Below are 18,772 nucleotides of genomic sequence, written 5' to 3' on the forward strand. Positions count from 1 at the left end.
AATTTATAAGAACTATCATGAGAGGTCAACTGTAGTTATAGCATATAAAGGATAGCAAAGGTAGAATAAAACAAAAATTGAGTTTTAATTCATAAGAAAAAAATGATTGCTCTTAAAGTTGAACAATAGACATTAAGTAGGTAATTATAGCAACAGACTGCTATTTTATGGATTGTGGTAACTGTGCCATGGATGACATTCAGCCTATAGGACAGTGGTATCTTGTCACTAGCGTGCAATAGGCCATTTTGGTCAAACAATGTCAGAATAAAGTTACTTCATCATCAAACTTTTTATGGTCTGTGATTCCTTTTTACTGATCTAACCCAACTCTTTGATTTCAGACAGAAGTTGAAAGTAAAAACTATTTGTACAACGTTGCAGAGCTCAAAAACGAAATGAAGAAAGATCGTTGATTCCTAATTCAGTAGAGAATTTGATTAAACAGAGGTCTCAAAGACCTCTACTAATTCTACTTCATCCTATTATTTCCTTTTCTAGTTCTCTAGTACAATGAAAAAACTGCAAAAGAAAAGCATTTCCTATGTAAAAGAGGCTTGCCATTAGAAAGGTCATAGTACTGACATGATTATCTTGGTGAGAAATAGCATAGTGGTCAGTCCTGGAAGCTGAGATATACTCGATAAAAATGAAGAACACCAAGGTGTAAAGTAAGAAAAAAAAACTGAAACTCAATCCTATAGATTATAGGGGCAACTACACAGAATACCAAAGAAACCAACTACTCAAGCTGTTCCTCTGTCTATAACTAATCTAGTTATGATCTATTATGGGAAACAGGGACACAGGAGCCATCATGCTTTCAAGATTAAATTGGAAAAAGATGAAGAAAAAGCTTTAAAACTCTGGGTAAGGGAAGGGAATAGTGGAATCAGTATATATAATGCCAACTATATGTGGGCTATCGTGCTTTCAACACATTTGAAGATCACTGGATCCTCCTAGAAAATATGGGCAATAGGTGCTATTATATTCTTTAATCTTGTTATATATAGTGTTATATTTAAAGAAAATGAGGCAGAGATTAAGTGGCATGCTCACATCACACAGTGTGTGATGTGATGTGTGAGTAAGTGTGTGAGACAGGATTTGAACTCATCTTCAAGATACTAGGCCTATTTTTCTATCCATGGTACCACCAATTTCCATGGGATTCAACAGAATGTTGAGATGGCATTAAAATAAGCTGGAAAAAGGACTACTGAACATTTCTCACCTCTTTTCCTTACATGCTACATTTTCCTAAAGATATCCGGTCCCTATTCCTTTTTGTCCTTTCACCTCATCATCTCATTCCCATTTCTTAAGACAAATGCATCTTTCATTATCCTCAGACTTGCAGCACTATTTTGAAGAAGTCCCAAATGAAGAGAACAGGCAAAAGAGTTTTTATTTTAATTTATTTTGGAAAAAAATGTAACTTCCTTAAAAGTACTGAAATACAATGATTTATTAAAAATACTGACCCATTGATTTTGCTTCATTCACAATATACTTAAGGTAAACATTCCAAATTTAGCTTTAAAAATTTTATTTGTTTGTCTTGACCTCAAATTCTATATAGGAGTCCAAATTTTTATAAAATCCATACATAAAACCTCTCTAGGGTGTATATAAATACTGAGACAGCATGTTGCAGGGAAATGACTTCTGGGTTTGGATTAAGGAGCTCTGATTCTGGCTCAGCTACTTGCTGTGGACTAAGCATCACTGGATATTAGTAGCTCCCTAAACCGAGGGGGTTGAGCTAACAAACCTTCTAAGATATGTTTCAATTCAAAAGCTATTATCTGTGTTAACACAGAGACACCCTTTTATCCTATCTATAGAAATAGAAAATTTTAAATGAGACAAAATGTATCATAGGAGGAAACAAAGTTTTTTTTTTTTTTTTTTTTTAATATTTAGAGTAACAAGCTTTCATTTCTTCATTTCATGCCTATGTTGCATCAACCAAATAGCACAAGTTTTTTGAGAGACTGTTTTTTATCTATATTGTCAGAGCCTAACATGGTCTGGAACAGCAATGCTGGGGATTAATAAACACTTGTCAACTACTTTAGGACAAAATAAGTATCAATAAAAGCATAATTTCTGTAAGCAGAAAAAACAAACTTTCTCCCCTTTTTTCTAGCTCAGTTTCTGACATCACATCATTCCTGTTGTGTATTAAAAGAGGAATATGGCAAAGATGATTCCTTTTTTAAAAATCTAAATTTCTGGAAATAAGCAACAGAAAATATCAAAGGCCAATTACAGAAATTTCAATCACAATTAAAAGTACTCTATTTCATACTGATCTATTAGGATTGATCTATGAGTTATTTATCATTGCAGGTAGAAAGTTTTCATTAAAAAGGTCTTTAAAAAAGTCTTAAAAAAAATAACATAAGACAGAATTAATCAACAATGGAGAGTCTTTATAAAGATTAATGCCGATTGAACACTCTGGAATTATGTGAAAAGCCAAAAAACTGTTCATATTCTTTGAAGCAAAGATCCTATATATAAGTATTAATTTCTATGTGTTAAGACAGAAAGGACTCATAAGAAATTTTCCTGAGGGGCAGCTAGATGGCGCAGTGGATAGAGCATCAGCCCTGAAGTCAGGAGGACCTGAGTTCAAATGTGAACTTAAGACACTTAATACTTCCTAGCTGTGTGTCCCTAGGCAAGTCACTTAACCCCAATTGCCCCTTGCCCCAGCCAAAATAAATAAATAAATAAATAAATTCTGTTAGCATATGTTGTGGGTTTGCAAACAAAACAAAACAAAAACAAACGAAGAAGAAGAAGAAGAAGAAGAAGAAGAAGAAGAAGAAGAAGAAGAAGAAGAAGAAGAAGAAGAAGAAGAAGAAGAAGAAGAAGAAGAAGAAGAAGAAGAAGAAGAAGAAGAAGAAGAAGAAGAAGAAGAAGAAGAAGAAGAAGAAGAAGAAGAAGAAGAAGAAGAAGAAGAAGAAGAAGAAGAAGAAGAAGAAAGAAGAAGAGGAAGAGGAGGAGGAGGAGGAGAAGAGGAGGAGGAGGAGGAGGAGGAGGAGGAGGAGGAGAAGAAGAAGAAGAAAGAGAAGAAGAAGAAAGAAGAAAGAAGAAGAAGGAAGAAGAAGAAGAAGAAGGAAGAAGAAGAAGAAGAAGAAGAAGAAGAAGAAGAAGAAGAAGAAGAAGAAGAAGAAGAAGAAGAAGAAGAAGAAGAAGAAGAAGAAGAAGAAGAAGAAGAAGAAGAAGAAGAAGAAGAAGAAGAAGAAGAAGAAAATGAAAGAAAATTTGGTTCAAAGTTGATGTCCAAAGACTAGACTTGGCAATTTTTTTGGCTTGTAGATGTAACAAAATGCAATTCTATCACAAGAAGCAATAAATATAATGATTTTTGAGTAACATGTGAAGACTTGTAGGAACCTATCCAGCAGGGAAAAGTGGTCCTTAAGCAACAATATGTTGAATAACTCAATAACATAAACAAACATAACATGAAAAGGTAGACAAATTCGTTATTTGCAATGATCACTACACCCAGAATACATGATGAAATTTGTTTTTTTCTTATTTTCAATAAACTGCTGGATGGCTATGAGTATGGAATGGTGTCTGTGCTGTTAGCTGTCAGAAATGGTCTTTGGTCAACTTTGGCCACAAAATCAAGACTCCGACCAGGAAGTTATATAAGAAAGCAAATATGAAAAAAGAAATAAGAACTGTTCTAAAACCTTTTTTTAACCTGGAATTCTTCATGTACATAAGAATAATTGTGCAGTTATCCATTATTCAGTCTGCAAGATAATGTAGAAACTAGAGATATTCTTGGGAATCAAATGATGACACTTAAAAAGTAGAATATAACAAAACAAAGAACAATCACAAATATACTTACATGTTTTTCACATTCAAGGCTTCATTAAGATTACCAGAAGCCAACAACACCTTTATGAGTGTGGAATAAATAAATGCAGAAAATATAACATTCTTCTTTTGTGCCTCCAGAAATAGAGAATATGCATCTACAAAACAAAACAAACAAACAAAATCAACAAATGCAATTTCAAAAAACTGACAAAAAAAGGTTTTCAGTTTTCACCTAAAGAAAAAAAAATTAAAAATCATTTTCATTCTCCTAAATTTCTGGAATAAAAGAACATTTTAAATTTTAATTTAAGATATTATTCTCATTGGATTTTTATTACTTAGTAAATTATATATCCATACCAGTATAAAAATAGTCCATCACTAAGATGAGCCAATGTTTCAAAAACATCGCTAATATTTATTAAACCCCAATCACAGATATATGATTTAGTCTGACTGAAGGAAAGGAACCATTTTAAAGCTATCTTTAATCTATAGGTGGGTGGTTACAATAGTCGGAATTGCAGCACAACAGTATTAATGTGAATGTAGCCTACAATTCTAGAATTGGGAGATCAAATTATTTGGCTACGACAGGACTTATACAAAAACATACAATTTTCAAATATACTGATATCTAACAAGTAAACTAAGCAACATTTGTTTGACTGATTAACAGTTTTATTTCACTCGTTCACAATAACTGTCAGTGAATGAAAAGATGTTACCCAAAGAGAAGTAACTACACTTTTCAGTCACTTACTTTTCTCAAATAAAAATGCCTAGCTGTAAACATCCAATCGAGACTATAATCCACTCTCTACTGTATACAAACATATCACAATAAAGATCAGCTATCCACATAGCTGATCTTGTCACATAGGGCCTTCAACAGACAAACAGACTCTTGTTATCAAATATAGCAGCAAGCACACACAAACTCAGAACTAACCTTTAGAGCAATTCAAGCTGATTTGGAGGATTCCTAAGAGTGTACATTTGCAAGTTCAGAAAGAGTAATACCACTAAATACATTCAAAACTAGTCATATCAAGATGAAGTTTACATCTTTAACCAAAATAAGAAAATGGGGCACACCTCCTCAAAAGTTCTTTCAGAGTCATCCTTACTGGAAAGTATAGTATAGGAGGATAATGACATTTCTAAAAACAAATGAGCAATATTACAACTTGGAAAGAGTAACAACACTGCTACATATAACTAGTAAGTTTATGAACTGAGTTTGAACAATTTACTTAAACATCTGGAAATGAATGTTAATTATCTATCTATGACTCTTTGTTAGGTTAAAATGGGTATTCATATTTCCCATGTCATTAAATGCATTAATGATCAAGAACAAATATATTATTAAATTATTATACAAAAAATTGTACTTCTGAAAAAAAATTACACATTCTGCAGTTGGCTAGAAGTGGATTATGAGGACTTACCCCTTCAACCCCAAAAAGTGAAAAAGCTGTTGTTGAACTTCTCTTATGGCACTAAGAACCAATATACCTTATACATCATAGATGAAGACCACGTTTATAAAATAGGTTTTAAACAAAATGCTACAAAACCGTATATTATATTATTTATATCAGTGTATGGTATTCCTTGGTACTGGAAAGAATTTTAATATTTCAATATCTAAAGCATTTGCTAATTCCTATAAAAATTCTGGACAACGAAAATCTATATTTATAATGGATCACTTAAGAAAACTTATTTGCTATCTTAGAAAACTTGTACAGGAGACAAAAACTGAGCCAAAAGTAATTGCCTTGTGATGAAAAAATTATAACTTTGCTAAATGTTTTTTTCAAAAGATATAAATGATTTCAAAAAGTGAAAGTCATTAATTGCCCCCCCCACACACACACACACTTCACTTTGCAAAACAGCTACATTTGGTACAAAAATTTTTGATCCTTTTGCTATGTGTGCAAGGCTGCTACTTACTGGGGAAAAAAAAAAGTTTAGGTGAATGAGTTAAAAAAAAATTAATTAACCTTTATGATGTACCACTTTACCTGTTAAAAGGAGTTTCAAATAGCACATGATTATGAAATCAGGATGGAATAACAAGGACTTAAAATTTTTTGATGTAAAATAAATTTCTCAGAATACTATACTCTATTCCAGCCATATCAAACAAAAGTTATTTACATAAATCTGACAATTTTTTTAAATTTAGTTTTAAGAACACACATTTCACAAAAGTTAAAATAATTATTATAATGATCAAGCTAATTGGTCAAAAGATATGAAGGAATAATTCTCAAAAGAACTTCAAAGTATTAGCCATCATGCGACTGCTTCAAATCAACACTAAGACAACTACATCAAAACTGAGATTTAGTGTCCAAATTGGCAAGTGAGAAAAAGTGGGGGTCAAATGTGTAAAAAACAGAATTCTGCTGTAGAATAAGAATATCCATAAATTATAGGTCATTTGGAAATTGATTAGGAGTTAGGAGTTTGGGGGATAGAGGAGAGTGAGAGACAGAACAGGTAAGAGAGTGACACTAAGATGACAATAATTTCTTATCCTAGGATTCCACTGAAAGGAACTTAAATGAAGTTGATATAAAAGATATACAAAAATAAAAAAATAAAAAAAAAGTGGGGGGATGACTTTAAATGAGCTATACACAACCTATTTATCATTTCCATATCTAATCAATGAATACATCTTTTTCACTAAATTTTTTTGTTGGCTTTTTGCTAATTCATTTCATTCACACAGCCATCAATCTAGTATAACATTTGAACTTCATGGCTTACCTAGAACACTGTAATTGTCTCCTAACTGTTTCTCCTAAAAATAGATCCTCCAATCTACAATTCCTCCTTCCTACAGCTAGAGTTAATCCTTTGCTTATATCTCCCATCATATATTTTCTAACCCTTTCTATTTTGATGGAGGTTTCCATAAGACAAGGCCTCTGGCTTTGCCTCAAGTGACTACTCAGGGGATTTAACCTGCCTCAGCTAGATAGCAATCACTTTTACTAAAGACCTGGTGGATTCATACACATCCTGGCATCCAGTTACCTCTGTTTTTCAGTTCTCTGACTGAATACTGTAATGCAGAATGCTTTCTCTTCTTTCTTTGAAAACAAATTATATTTATTCTGCAAGATTTCATATGTTTTATCTGTCTACTCTTCTCTCTTTATGAGAATTCTATAGTTCTTATGACCTGATTAACCTAAAGGCCAATCTGTAGACTTTTCTGAAATTGAATTCTAAAGTGCCAAACTAACATAGTATATTTGCAATTACATATTTCAGAGCAGCTCAAATTCAGAATATCTAAAAGTGAACCATCATCATTTGGTGCCTACAAAACAAAGTGTCCTGAAAGCCATTTTTGTTTCACCTTAAGGTTTGCTCTTCTGGTCATTTCAAAGGTAATAATAATTCACTCTCACTCTCCATAATTGCAAGCCTTGTTGAATGTTCCTTCCCAGAGCCCCTAAAGATCTGAGGGTAGATTAGATGTCAAGATTTTTATCTTTTTGTGCAACAGTGTGCACAGAAAGATTAAGGAAGCTGTAAAATTGTGCCAATTGTAACATCAAAAGTAATAAGATTTGGGGACTAATTGTTGGTATTTTATGAGAAGGTTTAAAGCACTACTATGTAGATGAATAAAAATATTTCTTTACCTTCACTATTCCTCTTCTGGCAAGCACTCATTAGCTCACTCTTTAATATTTTTTCTGTGGGTGAGGGCAATGCACTTTGCGGAGGATCATCTTCAAGTGAGTCATCATACCACAACTTAAAAACAAAGTTACTGAGTTAATTTAAAAAAAAAAAAAAAAGAACACATCTATAATAATAATCCACAAATAAAAACTGCTCTCAAGTTACCGTGGGTATATCAAATGGAACATCCTGATTGTTATTTCTGAGGATTTCACCCAACAACTTCAATGTCTTCTGACGAGGAATAATATTTTCTTCTTGTATTTTAGTCCAAACAGCATCTGCTCTCTGCCAGTCATTATTTTCCTCTGCAAAACATCATTACGTTTTGATGTCAAAATAAGTGCAAAAGCACAAATGTTCAAGTTACGTAAATAGATATAATTTTTGATAAGGATGCAGTCCTTTTAGTCAAGACTCTCATAGATAAAAAAAAAGTAATGCTGAAAATGATAGATTTAGATAGAAATCTTCAAGATTTGTTTTTAGCTGTACCATTTAATCAGAAGTTTTCTAATTTGCATTTCAAAACAAGTGACTGAGAAACCACAAACCAGGTAAGCAAGGAGGCTATAATGCACATATTACTTTAACTATTATCATGTAATTATATATACAACACCCTTATGATTACAAAACTACAAAAACCTTTACAATTTTCCTGTAGAATATAGACATTACATTGGGTCATTTAGTCCTAACAAAGGAACAGTATCTAGAGAAATTTAATTACCTGCCCAAAGTTATACAGGTTGAAGTACTAACTGCAACAATATACTTCTCTTAATTCAAAAGCCAGTGTTCTTACCATTAAGCTAAATTGTTATCCTAAGACAAAAGAATTTCACATGTAGTTAAAGAAAGCAATTAAAAAAAAAATTTCCTCCTAAACAATCTAGGATTCCTAAAAAGATGACTAAATGTATATCCTTCTAACTCAAAATACATCTCTATAATTACATCTTTCTTGGTACTGGTATATAGAATCATGCAATTGTTACACTGGGAAGGAATTTAAAAATCAACCCTTTACAATCAACTGCTGATGAGATTTATAATTAGTTATGTTTAAAGGTTTTTGAGAGGGAGAAAATTTTGATTAGTAAAACAAGGGAAATGTCTATATGTTTCAAAATCTACAGCAATCTTATTGGATATTATAAAATGAAAAAGATTGTTTCAAGTTACTTATTTTACTGAGAATTGTTTACAAAGCCTTTTCTTGTTTATGTATTTATTTTAAAAATCTGTAATAGCAATTCTTCCAGAAGTGACCATTTCTCATGTAAAACTGCTAAATAATTTTTAGTATGTTACAGATCACTATATGAAGGATATCATCGAGGGTCTAAAATGGAAAGTAGGCAAGTTGTATATTGTGTTTAAAATGACATACAGCTGCAAACCTTTTCCACTTATTTAAGTAGCTAGAATTGGTTGTGTCTTTTCTTGTTGACTGATGATCTGTATGACAGAATTTAATAAATTCTCTCTTGTATTTCTCGTCTCAGCAGACATGGCTTGTCAAACTGAGCAACTCACTGGTGGGAACTATTTGCATTGGGAAGTAGGATTCCTTCCTGTTGAAATGACATTGTTTCTTAAGGACCAGTTGCTTTAGTATGATAAAACAATTATCTAAGAAAGCAGAAATAAATTACCAATTAAAACTTATGTAATCTGTAAATCTGACAAAAAATAAATGTCTAAAAATAGCTAACATTTACATAGCACTTTACTATGTGCCAGATATGTGTACTAAGGGCTTATAATCATCATTGTATTAGATGCTCACAACATCACCAGGGAGTAGGCACTATTATCTCCATTTTGCAAACAAAAAAACTGAGGCAAACAGAGATGACTTGCCCAGTTATAAGATGGTTCTGAACGGAGGTCTTCCTGACTCCAGGCTCACTGACACCTGCTGCCATTAATAAGAAATATTCCTCTGCTTAACAATATTTCTCTCATAACAAAAGTGAATATCTATACTGGTTTTCTCAGCAGACATTATCACTCATACCTGGAATATCAGCAGAAGCTGAGTGAACCAGGGATCTTAATATGAGGAGATAAAATATGAATTCCTAGGAACCACTAATACACACAGAGACATAACTGCTAGAGATATGACAATAGAATGCTATTTTCTGTTCAAAATGAACAAAAAGAATAAATCAGCATGCATATATTAACTGCTTATTATGTGCCAGGAACACTGCTCTGTCCTGGAGAGGGTACAAAGAATAAACAAAAGAACCCCCGCCCTAAAGAAACTTTCTTATGAGTATGACAAGAAGAATATAAGTGGGTAATATAAGATACAAAGTAGATGCAAGGCAATCTTACTCTAAATATATCCTTTATATACCTAGTTATTTGCATGCAATTTCTCCCATTAGAATGTGAGTTCCCTGAGGGTAGTACAAATTTTTGCTTTTCTTTCTTTCTCCAAAGCTAATCATAATGACAAGCACACACTAAAACACATAGGTCTGATGCAACCATAGTGAAACAGGAAAAAGTCTCCAATAGAAAGTACCATCTAAACTGAGTTTTGACAAAATATATATTCAATGAAGCAGAAGTTAGGAGTGAAATGCCAGCATGGAGATGGGATTGGTGTGTTATATATAATGAATACCCAATAGTCCAGTAGTACAAAGGGAAAAAAAAAAAAAAACCCATATTCAAAAGTATTAAATAAATTTGAAGTTGCTGTAACAGCTATCAATAATCTTTAAAGAATTAGAGAGATTATTCCTATCCTTGATGCAAAAGTTGATTTTTCAAGAGGAGGAAGGAATAAGGTCAGTGAAATTAAAGGCCAAATAATTTAATGTCAATTATTGGCATGTTAAGAGATAGTTTTGGAGTTTATATTATATATTATGTTAAATATTGTATAGGATTGTATAGTACTGATGGTTACTGAGACAGTATGGATCAACAAGCATTGGTTAATTATATATTTTTTCCTATGGAGTTATAAGATTGGAAATATAGATACTGTTAATCTAACAACCATTCATATCACCTGAGTAGACAAGACATATTACTCTCAAAGATTTTGAGATCTTGAAATGCAAGATGAGTGATTAATGTACCGACAGAAAAAAAAGCCTCGCAAACAGGGCTGAAGGCTCTGCCAACCATATATACATACATACATACATACATACACATATACACACACACACATACACACACACACATCCCAGTAATTTGGAACACAATAAAAAAAATAAATCTATGAATACGATACATATAGCTAAGGCCTTGGAAGCCAGAATCAGAACACAAAGAGATCTTGACAGATTAGAACAAAGATAGTAAGCTGAAATCCAATAAGGATTTATGCAAAAAGCAATAACAGGCTTAAACAAATGGACAATATGTCTATAAGCATCAAGAAATTCAGGAGAAAATCATAAGAATATCTTAACTGATTACATGATGAGAATGGTTAATAGTGGTCATGGCACCCCCCCAAAAAAAATTTGATATGATCTTTAAGTCTGTATTAATAAAAAGAAAATATGAACTAACATACATGACTATAGTCATAATGTAACCTGCTTGGATGAAGTCATGCCTTAATTATCATAATATTAATTTGTAATCTGCACCTCTGAAACTTTGATATATTGGTCTCAGTAGATCACATCTAATCCTACTTCCATAATCTCTCAAAGAATAATTTTAGACAGTAATAATAGAATATAATCAAGTAAAAAGACTCAATTAACTTTAGCCCAACTGTAGATAGCAGCTCCAGAATTCATGCAATTCACTATTCCCAGTAACAGATTATTCTATTATGTAGTCTATGTTATATTTAATTTTGAAATTTAATTATAATTAATTTTAATAAAAGACAATGACCTTTTTTTTTTTTTGCCTGAGGCAACTGGGGTTTAGTGACTTGCCCAGGATCACACAGGTAGGAAGTGCTTAGAGTCTGAGATCAGATTTGAACTCTGACTTCAGGGGTGGTGCTCTATCCACTGCACCACCTAGCTGCCCCTAGGCAATGACTTTTAAATATTACATGTCAGAAGACTCTACTCCAATGAAACTAATCTAAGGCTTTAAATACATAAATCACTATAAAAATAAGGATTTTCCAAAACATACTTAAGATCATTGAATTACTTACTGCAGAGTGTTAGAAGATTGTAGTACATTTGGTCTCTATCACATTCAAATAGTTTCTGTGTCATTTCAACCAATTTCTCCAGGGTTTCAACCTTAAAATTATAAAATAACAGATTATTTGACCAGATGGCTATATAAAATGTCCAAAAAAATCTGAAAAAGGAATACCTGACAAATCTTCAAAAACATGCAATCAATTCTCAGTTACTTTAAAAAAAAATAATTCTTCCTTACAGGCTTTACCCAGGACCCTACATTAGGTTGATATGGCATAGGAAATAGCAAATTCTATAGGAAAATGAATCCATACCAACTTCTGAGTTGGACCAGCAGATGGGTTATATTCAAGAATGTATGGATAATTCAACTAATTACACTGAAACCCCAAAAAAAACTTTGCTTCCCGGCATAAATGTCCTTAACCACTATGCCTATACCTAGGTCTACTGTTTTCCTTGATAAGAAAGTACTCTGTATCATAAGACAATTGTAAAGATTCTACCAGATAGGAAGAACTGTTCTATCCCATAGATATTGTCCCCATTTCATAAAGGAAGAAACTTAGGTTCAGAGTTGTTCCAGAGTTTGCCAACAGTCATGTAATTAACTGAAGTAAGTGTTCAAGTCGGGATTTGTATTGCCTTTCTTGACTTCAAAGCTGGACTCTTCTTCACTCCATCAGAGACTTCCAGCTCACAGTCACATATGTGCATTTTTAGGGAATGAGAGATCAGAAATAAATCATCAATAAACACAAACCTGATTGTCCGAAATGCATTTTTCACAAAACCACTGAAGTTTTCCAGTACGAGCCCTAATTCCAGGAGTCTGGGGGGGAAAGAAAAATTGAGCAATTCCATGAAGTCTTGTTTTTCAAAGATAAACATTTAACATTCTTTACTACATTTCTCTTACTATCTTCAACCACCAAAAAACCACCAAACCAAAGAAACCCTACCTACTATCCACATTAAAAAAAAAAAAAAAAAATCCCCCCCCATATATCTCAGTACTAGGCCTTAAAAGTTTTAAAGAGCAGAAAAAAAAACCTGAAAACCTAAAATTGAGTTTATTATATTTTACAGTACAAATTATTAATTATGACATAATTTATGACAATGAAAAACATTCTCTAAGTGCAAATAATCAGGAGTAAAGTTCTGCTATCTGGGAAGAAGAGGTATCATTTTGAAAAATGAGGATAATGAATGAATATTATTAAAAATATTAAGATTTAGCTAAACATATATATATATTTAGGAAAGAAAAATTTTTTAAATTCTCTCAAATAACTGATTTGTAAATTCTGAAACATTCTTAGAATCCATAAGAGACCACCTCTTATTTATCCTTCTATTTTGACAATGGATACCACATTATTACAAATAATCTTGTAAAGTACAATGGGATAGTTGAATCTGTATATAATTTATCTTAGAACATTACAAAAGTGCCACAGCAACTATCCCTATCACTGCTGGTGCAAATGCTCAAGAGGTAAACAGTTTTAATGTTGAACAAGTACATGTAACAAAACTTTTCCAGTTTAAGACTGACTTGATGTCAGATTACGTGAATTTTGTTTTGAAGCTAAAAAAATGTTTTCACTAAAAGTCTTAGTTGTCAAAAGAATATCTTATCAGATGAACAAAATCTCCTATTTTTCCGGGACAATCCAGTATCTCCTGGAATCTTAGTGAATTTTAAAATACTGTAAGTAGAGATGTAAAATGCAAATAGACTACAATAAAAGAAACATTAAAGCAAGTTTTGAGTGAAATTTTCAACATGAGTTATCACCTCCTAATTGAAATACTAAACTTGCTACTGATCTAATAATAGTAAGTAAAAATAATTATTATAAGAAAAAGAATGTCATATTTGGTTTTAGCTGGGCCAGTTTGTTTTAAAACATTCCACATTTTTATGGGGGTTGTATGTGTGTATTGGCAAGGGAAAAACCATAAGGGACTAAAATTGGTTGTAAAATGTATTCAATCTATAAGTAAAAAATCTAAACGTATCCAATTTTTAATAATTAAGGCCTTAAATTAAAACCCCCCAAAAACAAACAAACAAAAAAAAACAACAATTCACTTTAAAATACCAGGCTTTACCATGAAATAAAACTATAATCTTAATATCCTGAAATGATGCTCATCACCTCAATTAATGCTTCACAAAAAGCAAAATAAATACTAGGAAATATATACCCAATACTCTACATTAGTTACAGCATATGTAAAAGAGTGCCATTCTTTTAGCACTTGTGAAGGGGAGGATACAAGCTCCAAAAACAGACATAAACTGATTATAGAGAATGCTAATTTCTCTCAGAAAGACCAATAGTATACCCTAATTCATTCTCATTCATAAAAGGTTTGTATCCCTACTTAGCATTTACTAGTAAGAAGGCAATGGTGGGGGGGTGGGAGTGGAGTCTTCAGAAGAGATGATTTTCATTAAGAATTCAAAGTCCCCTAAGTTTATAAGTCTCCACCTCACATATTCAAGATAATAGAAAAATATATTTAGCCCAGCAGGCTTCACAACTTTCTGAACACTCAGGAAAAACTGTCCTCCTCTACCAATTTAAATCTGAACCTGATTCTAAATCTAAACCTGAATTTAATTCCAATCCCTTTTCTCTTCCAAAGAACTTTTACATACAAACAGGATAAGTTTACAGGGACCTAATTTCATGTCCATGTGTTAATCAATGGAATTCTTCTAAGTCAAACCATTTTACTACAGAAAGGAAGGCACCAAAGGGTTGCAGATACAAACTCTTGTACAAGGTGTACAACTCTGCTTCCATCCCAAGTAGAATATAAAAAATATAAAAGAGAATATAAAATGCGAAAGGAAGGGACAAAAACTGGTGAATGATCCATGATGACAACAAAGGATATATAAAATGAGAAATACTATAAGATAAAGCTAAAAGGTAGATTGCAGTCAGACAAGTGGAAGGCCTTAGCAATGAGAAAAAGCCAAAGGCTAAACTTTATTCTGAATAGAATGAGGACCCCTGAAACAACATAATCAGAGTTATACAACAGGAGTATTTGTACAGCAGCATAAAAGGATAAATGGGGATGAAAAGAGACTGACAGACAGGAAATCATTTAGAAACTTATTAAAATGGGAGAGTAGGTCCTTTATCATAGGACTTCTTATGGGACTAAAAAATATTGAAATTTCTACCACTATTTCTGTCTAAATTCTCACTTGAAACTTTCCTCCATACCTATGGACTCTTAGTTTTCATTGATGATTTCCTCCCTGAATCACCATTTTGGACACCTCCCACTCCAACTTTTTTTTTTTGGGGGGGGGGGGAAATCTCCTCCACTTTTAAGTTTTTTATTCTATTTTTACAGTTAAAGGCCTCAATTACAAAATATATATAGAGAGAGAACTGACTCAAATTTATAAGAAATCAAGCCATTCTCCAATTGATAAGGGGCCAAAGAATATGAACAATTTTCAAATGATGAAATTGAAACTATGTCTACTCATATGAAAAAGTGCTCCAAATCACTGTTGATCAGAGAATACAAATGAAGACAACTCTAAGATACCACTACACACCTCTCTGATTGGCTAAGATGATAGGAAAAGATAATGACAAATGTTGGAGGAGATGCCAGAAAACTGGGACACTGATGCATTGTTAGTGAAACTGTGAACGGTTCCAACCATTCTGGAGACCAATTTGAAACTATGCTCAAAAAGTTATCGAACTATGCATACCCTTTGATCCAGCAGTGTTACTATAGGGCTTATATCCCAAACAGATTTTAAAGAAGGGAAAGGGACCTGTATGTGCCAAAATGTTTGTGGCAGCTCTTTTTGTAGTAGCTAGAAACTTGAAATTGAAGGGATGCCCATCAACTGGAGAACGGAAATTATGGTATATGAATGTTATGGAATATTATTGTTCTGTAAGAAATGACCAGCAGGATGATTTCAGAAAGGCTTGGAGAGATTTACATGGACTGATGCTGAGTGAAATGAGCAGAAGCAGGAGATCATTATACACTTCAACAACAATACTGTATGAGGATCAATTCTGATGGAAGTGGCTATCTTCAGCAATGAGAGGATCCAATTCAGTTCCAATTGATCAGTGATGAACAGAACCAGCTACACCCAATGAAAAAACACTGAGAAACAAGTGTGGACTGATTGCATTTCTTATTTTTCTTCCCAGATTATTTTCACTTTTCTGAATCCAATTTTTCTTGTAAGAAAAGAGAACTGTACTGATGCGTATTGTATTTAAGATGTACTTTAACATGTATGAGACTACCTCCCATCTAGGGAAGGGGGTGGAGGGAAGGAAGGGAAAAATTGTAACAGAAGTGTTTGCAAGGGACAATGTTGAAAAATTACCCACGCATATGTTCTGTCAATAAAAAGCTATTAAAAAAAAAAAAAAGTGTTTGTGTTCTGTCTTCTCCAGTTAGAATGCAAGTCCTTGAGAGCAGGGACTGTCCTTTTTGCTTGTACTTGTATTCTCAGAATTTGATACAATACCTGACACAAAGTACCTAATTGTTGCCTGTCTGCCTTCACAACTCTTTACCCATAGGCTTTCCTTTTCACTCATTAAACTGCAACAGAATTCTCATGGTCTTTTGCCTGAATCATTGTAATTATCTTCTAACTAGTCTCCCTGGTTTCTTCTCACTTCAATCCAACTTCCAAACAGCTGCTAATGGGATTTTTCTAATGAGTAAACCTAACTATGTAGTTCATAATGGGAAGCACTGGAGCTCATTGAATTACTTCAAGGATCAGATAAAACCGTCTATTCTCCCAGATTACCTTTATTACCTTTGTATATACCCTTTATGTACCCAGGCATCTCCAAAATTCAAATGTGTTTTTTATTGTATCCCCCACACTTGGACCAGGGCCTAGCATATAGGAAAAAATAATAATAAATGCCTCTTGACATCCTGGATCATGAGGACTGGACTGGGATTAAACAATCAATACAAGACAGGCCCTAAGCTAGCAATTAACTAAAAGATTGGTATAAATAATGAGTCTAACTATGGGAGAACAAAGAAATACATTAAGAGAGCAACTTGGTTCAGGCACAGTACACTGACATTTAGGAATGTGAAGAATGGCAAATTAAAGTAAAATAGTCAAAGGGGAAAACCAATACTCAAGATCTTGATCAATTAAAAATGATCATTTATGAAGTATCTTCTCTGTGAAAGATACTGCTAAGCATTGAAAATGCAAAGATGATCACTGCCATTGAAGAGTTTACATTTAAGATTATTGAGATGAAGAAGGTTTTTGATGGTTTTTTGTAACGATTACTTTTATATTGTTTTCCTAATATTAAACCACCCTTACATCAAAGATATAAGTCCAATTTGGTTACAGTGAATGATTTCTTAGACAAATTATTGTGATCTATTTAAAAATTTCCTTTGATTCATTATTCGTTAATGGTATTGATTGATAAACCTTATCATTCCCTGACGTAGGGACAGAAGAATGACAGCTAGGTGATGAAGTGGATAGAGCACTAGGCCTGATATTAAGAGGACCTGAGTTCAAATCTGGCCTCAGATTCTTAACACTTTATGGCTGTGTGACCCTGGGCAAATTATTAACCTCAACTGTCACAGGAAAAAAAAAAGGGGAGTAGGGGAAAGAGAATGTTCTTTACAAGTATGACAGAATTCTCCTGTAAATCCATCAAGAGAATAAGTTTCTTAGTCATCCTTTTTTTGATACAACTGTAACTATTTAGGATGTCTATTTAGTATTAAAATAACTGATATCTAGCTTTATATAGTATTTACTTGTTATTTTGTGACTTCTTCCTCTTGGATTCTGAACTCTTTGAAGACAGGGACTAACTTTTGCCTCTTTTTGTATTTCTAATGTTTAGCACAGTGCCTGGCACAGAGCAAGTACTTTAAAAATGTTGACTGATTAATTACAGTAAATGCAGTAAATACTTTATGAATGAGTCACCTGGTTCCCACAACAATCCTGGGAGATACTAGCTATTATTATCCCCATGTCATGGTTGAGGAAATTGAGGCAAAAGGTTAAATAAAAAAGGTCATACCTGAATATGGTCTGTTTTGTTTCACTGGTCTGCTTTTTGATTTTTTTTTTTAAGTATTAAATAAATTTGATGATTATTGCTTCATAAAAAAATTGGAATTTATATCAGAATTAGAAATGTTCCTTTCACTTCTTTTTTCCCCCATAGACTATATCTTAGTCTTCCTAAAGAATTGGTGCTATTTTGCATTATAAAATATCTCCTTGGTAGTCTGATTGGCATAGCACTAAATGTGGAAATTAATTTAGATAATGCATCAATTTTTTTTATTCTAAGTTATGAGCACTGAATATTCCTCCAGTCACTTTACCTCTAAGTCTTTTAGGCAAATGTTATCATTTATCAATACAAATGATGAGTATATCTTGATAAGTTGAATCCCAGAAACTTTAGGTATTTCAAAATTATTTAAAATAACACTATTTAAAATAATAGAAAATGACCAAAAAACAGTTCTTTTCACAAGGAAGGGGTATCACTTGGGTAAGAAAAACTATTATGAAATGGACACAAATAGAACCAAGCAACTGATAGTAAGTAATTAAGGCAGGATTTCCAGAGAGGTTTGTAAGAAAGAAATTTGAGAAGGAACAAGAGATGAAAACATCAAAGTAGGACACAGAAAAAGGATCCATACTTGTACGTGTTGGTAAGAGAGGAGTTGAGAAGACGCAACTTGGAACTCAGGCATTTCTATGGAACAAATGTATTCTTTCTCTCCAGGCTCAGAGAGATGGGAGAAGTAGAATGGATGGAGAAGGAAAATGGAGAGCTCTGTAGGGTAAAAGTACTACTTGAAAGATAAATGCTATCAATTACTCAGTTACACAACTTTGTAAGGCCACGAAAGCTTTTAGACTAAGGAATGTGGCAAAGCGTGGAGGTGTTCTCTGGAAGAGTCTCCTGATTATTTCTCACCTCAGCTTG

The 18,772-nt window shown here is 32.9% G+C and overlaps 1 protein-coding gene across 1 annotated transcript in view; it reads right to left on the minus strand.

The window, feature by feature from the left end:
* LRPPRC (leucine rich pentatricopeptide repeat containing) overlaps positions 1–18,772 on the minus strand; it is a 105,063-nt gene that overhangs the window by 18,674 nt on the left and 67,617 nt on the right. The window contains exons 26-30 of the mRNA XM_074286704.1: positions 12,499–12,567; positions 11,741–11,831; positions 7,744–7,886; positions 7,536–7,650; positions 3,887–4,013 (exon numbers count right to left, since the gene is read on the minus strand). Coding sequence (XP_074142805.1) covers positions 3,887–4,013; positions 7,536–7,650; positions 7,744–7,886; positions 11,741–11,831; positions 12,499–12,567 — 545 coding nt within the window. The remainder of the gene's footprint in view (positions 1–3,886; positions 4,014–7,535; positions 7,651–7,743; positions 7,887–11,740; positions 11,832–12,498; positions 12,568–18,772) is intronic.

The sequence above is a fragment of the Sminthopsis crassicaudata genome, chromosome 2 (genome assembly GCF_048593235.1).
Source record: "Sminthopsis crassicaudata isolate SCR6 chromosome 2, ASM4859323v1, whole genome shotgun sequence".
NCBI lineage: Eukaryota > Metazoa > Chordata > Mammalia > Dasyuromorphia > Dasyuridae > Sminthopsis > Sminthopsis crassicaudata.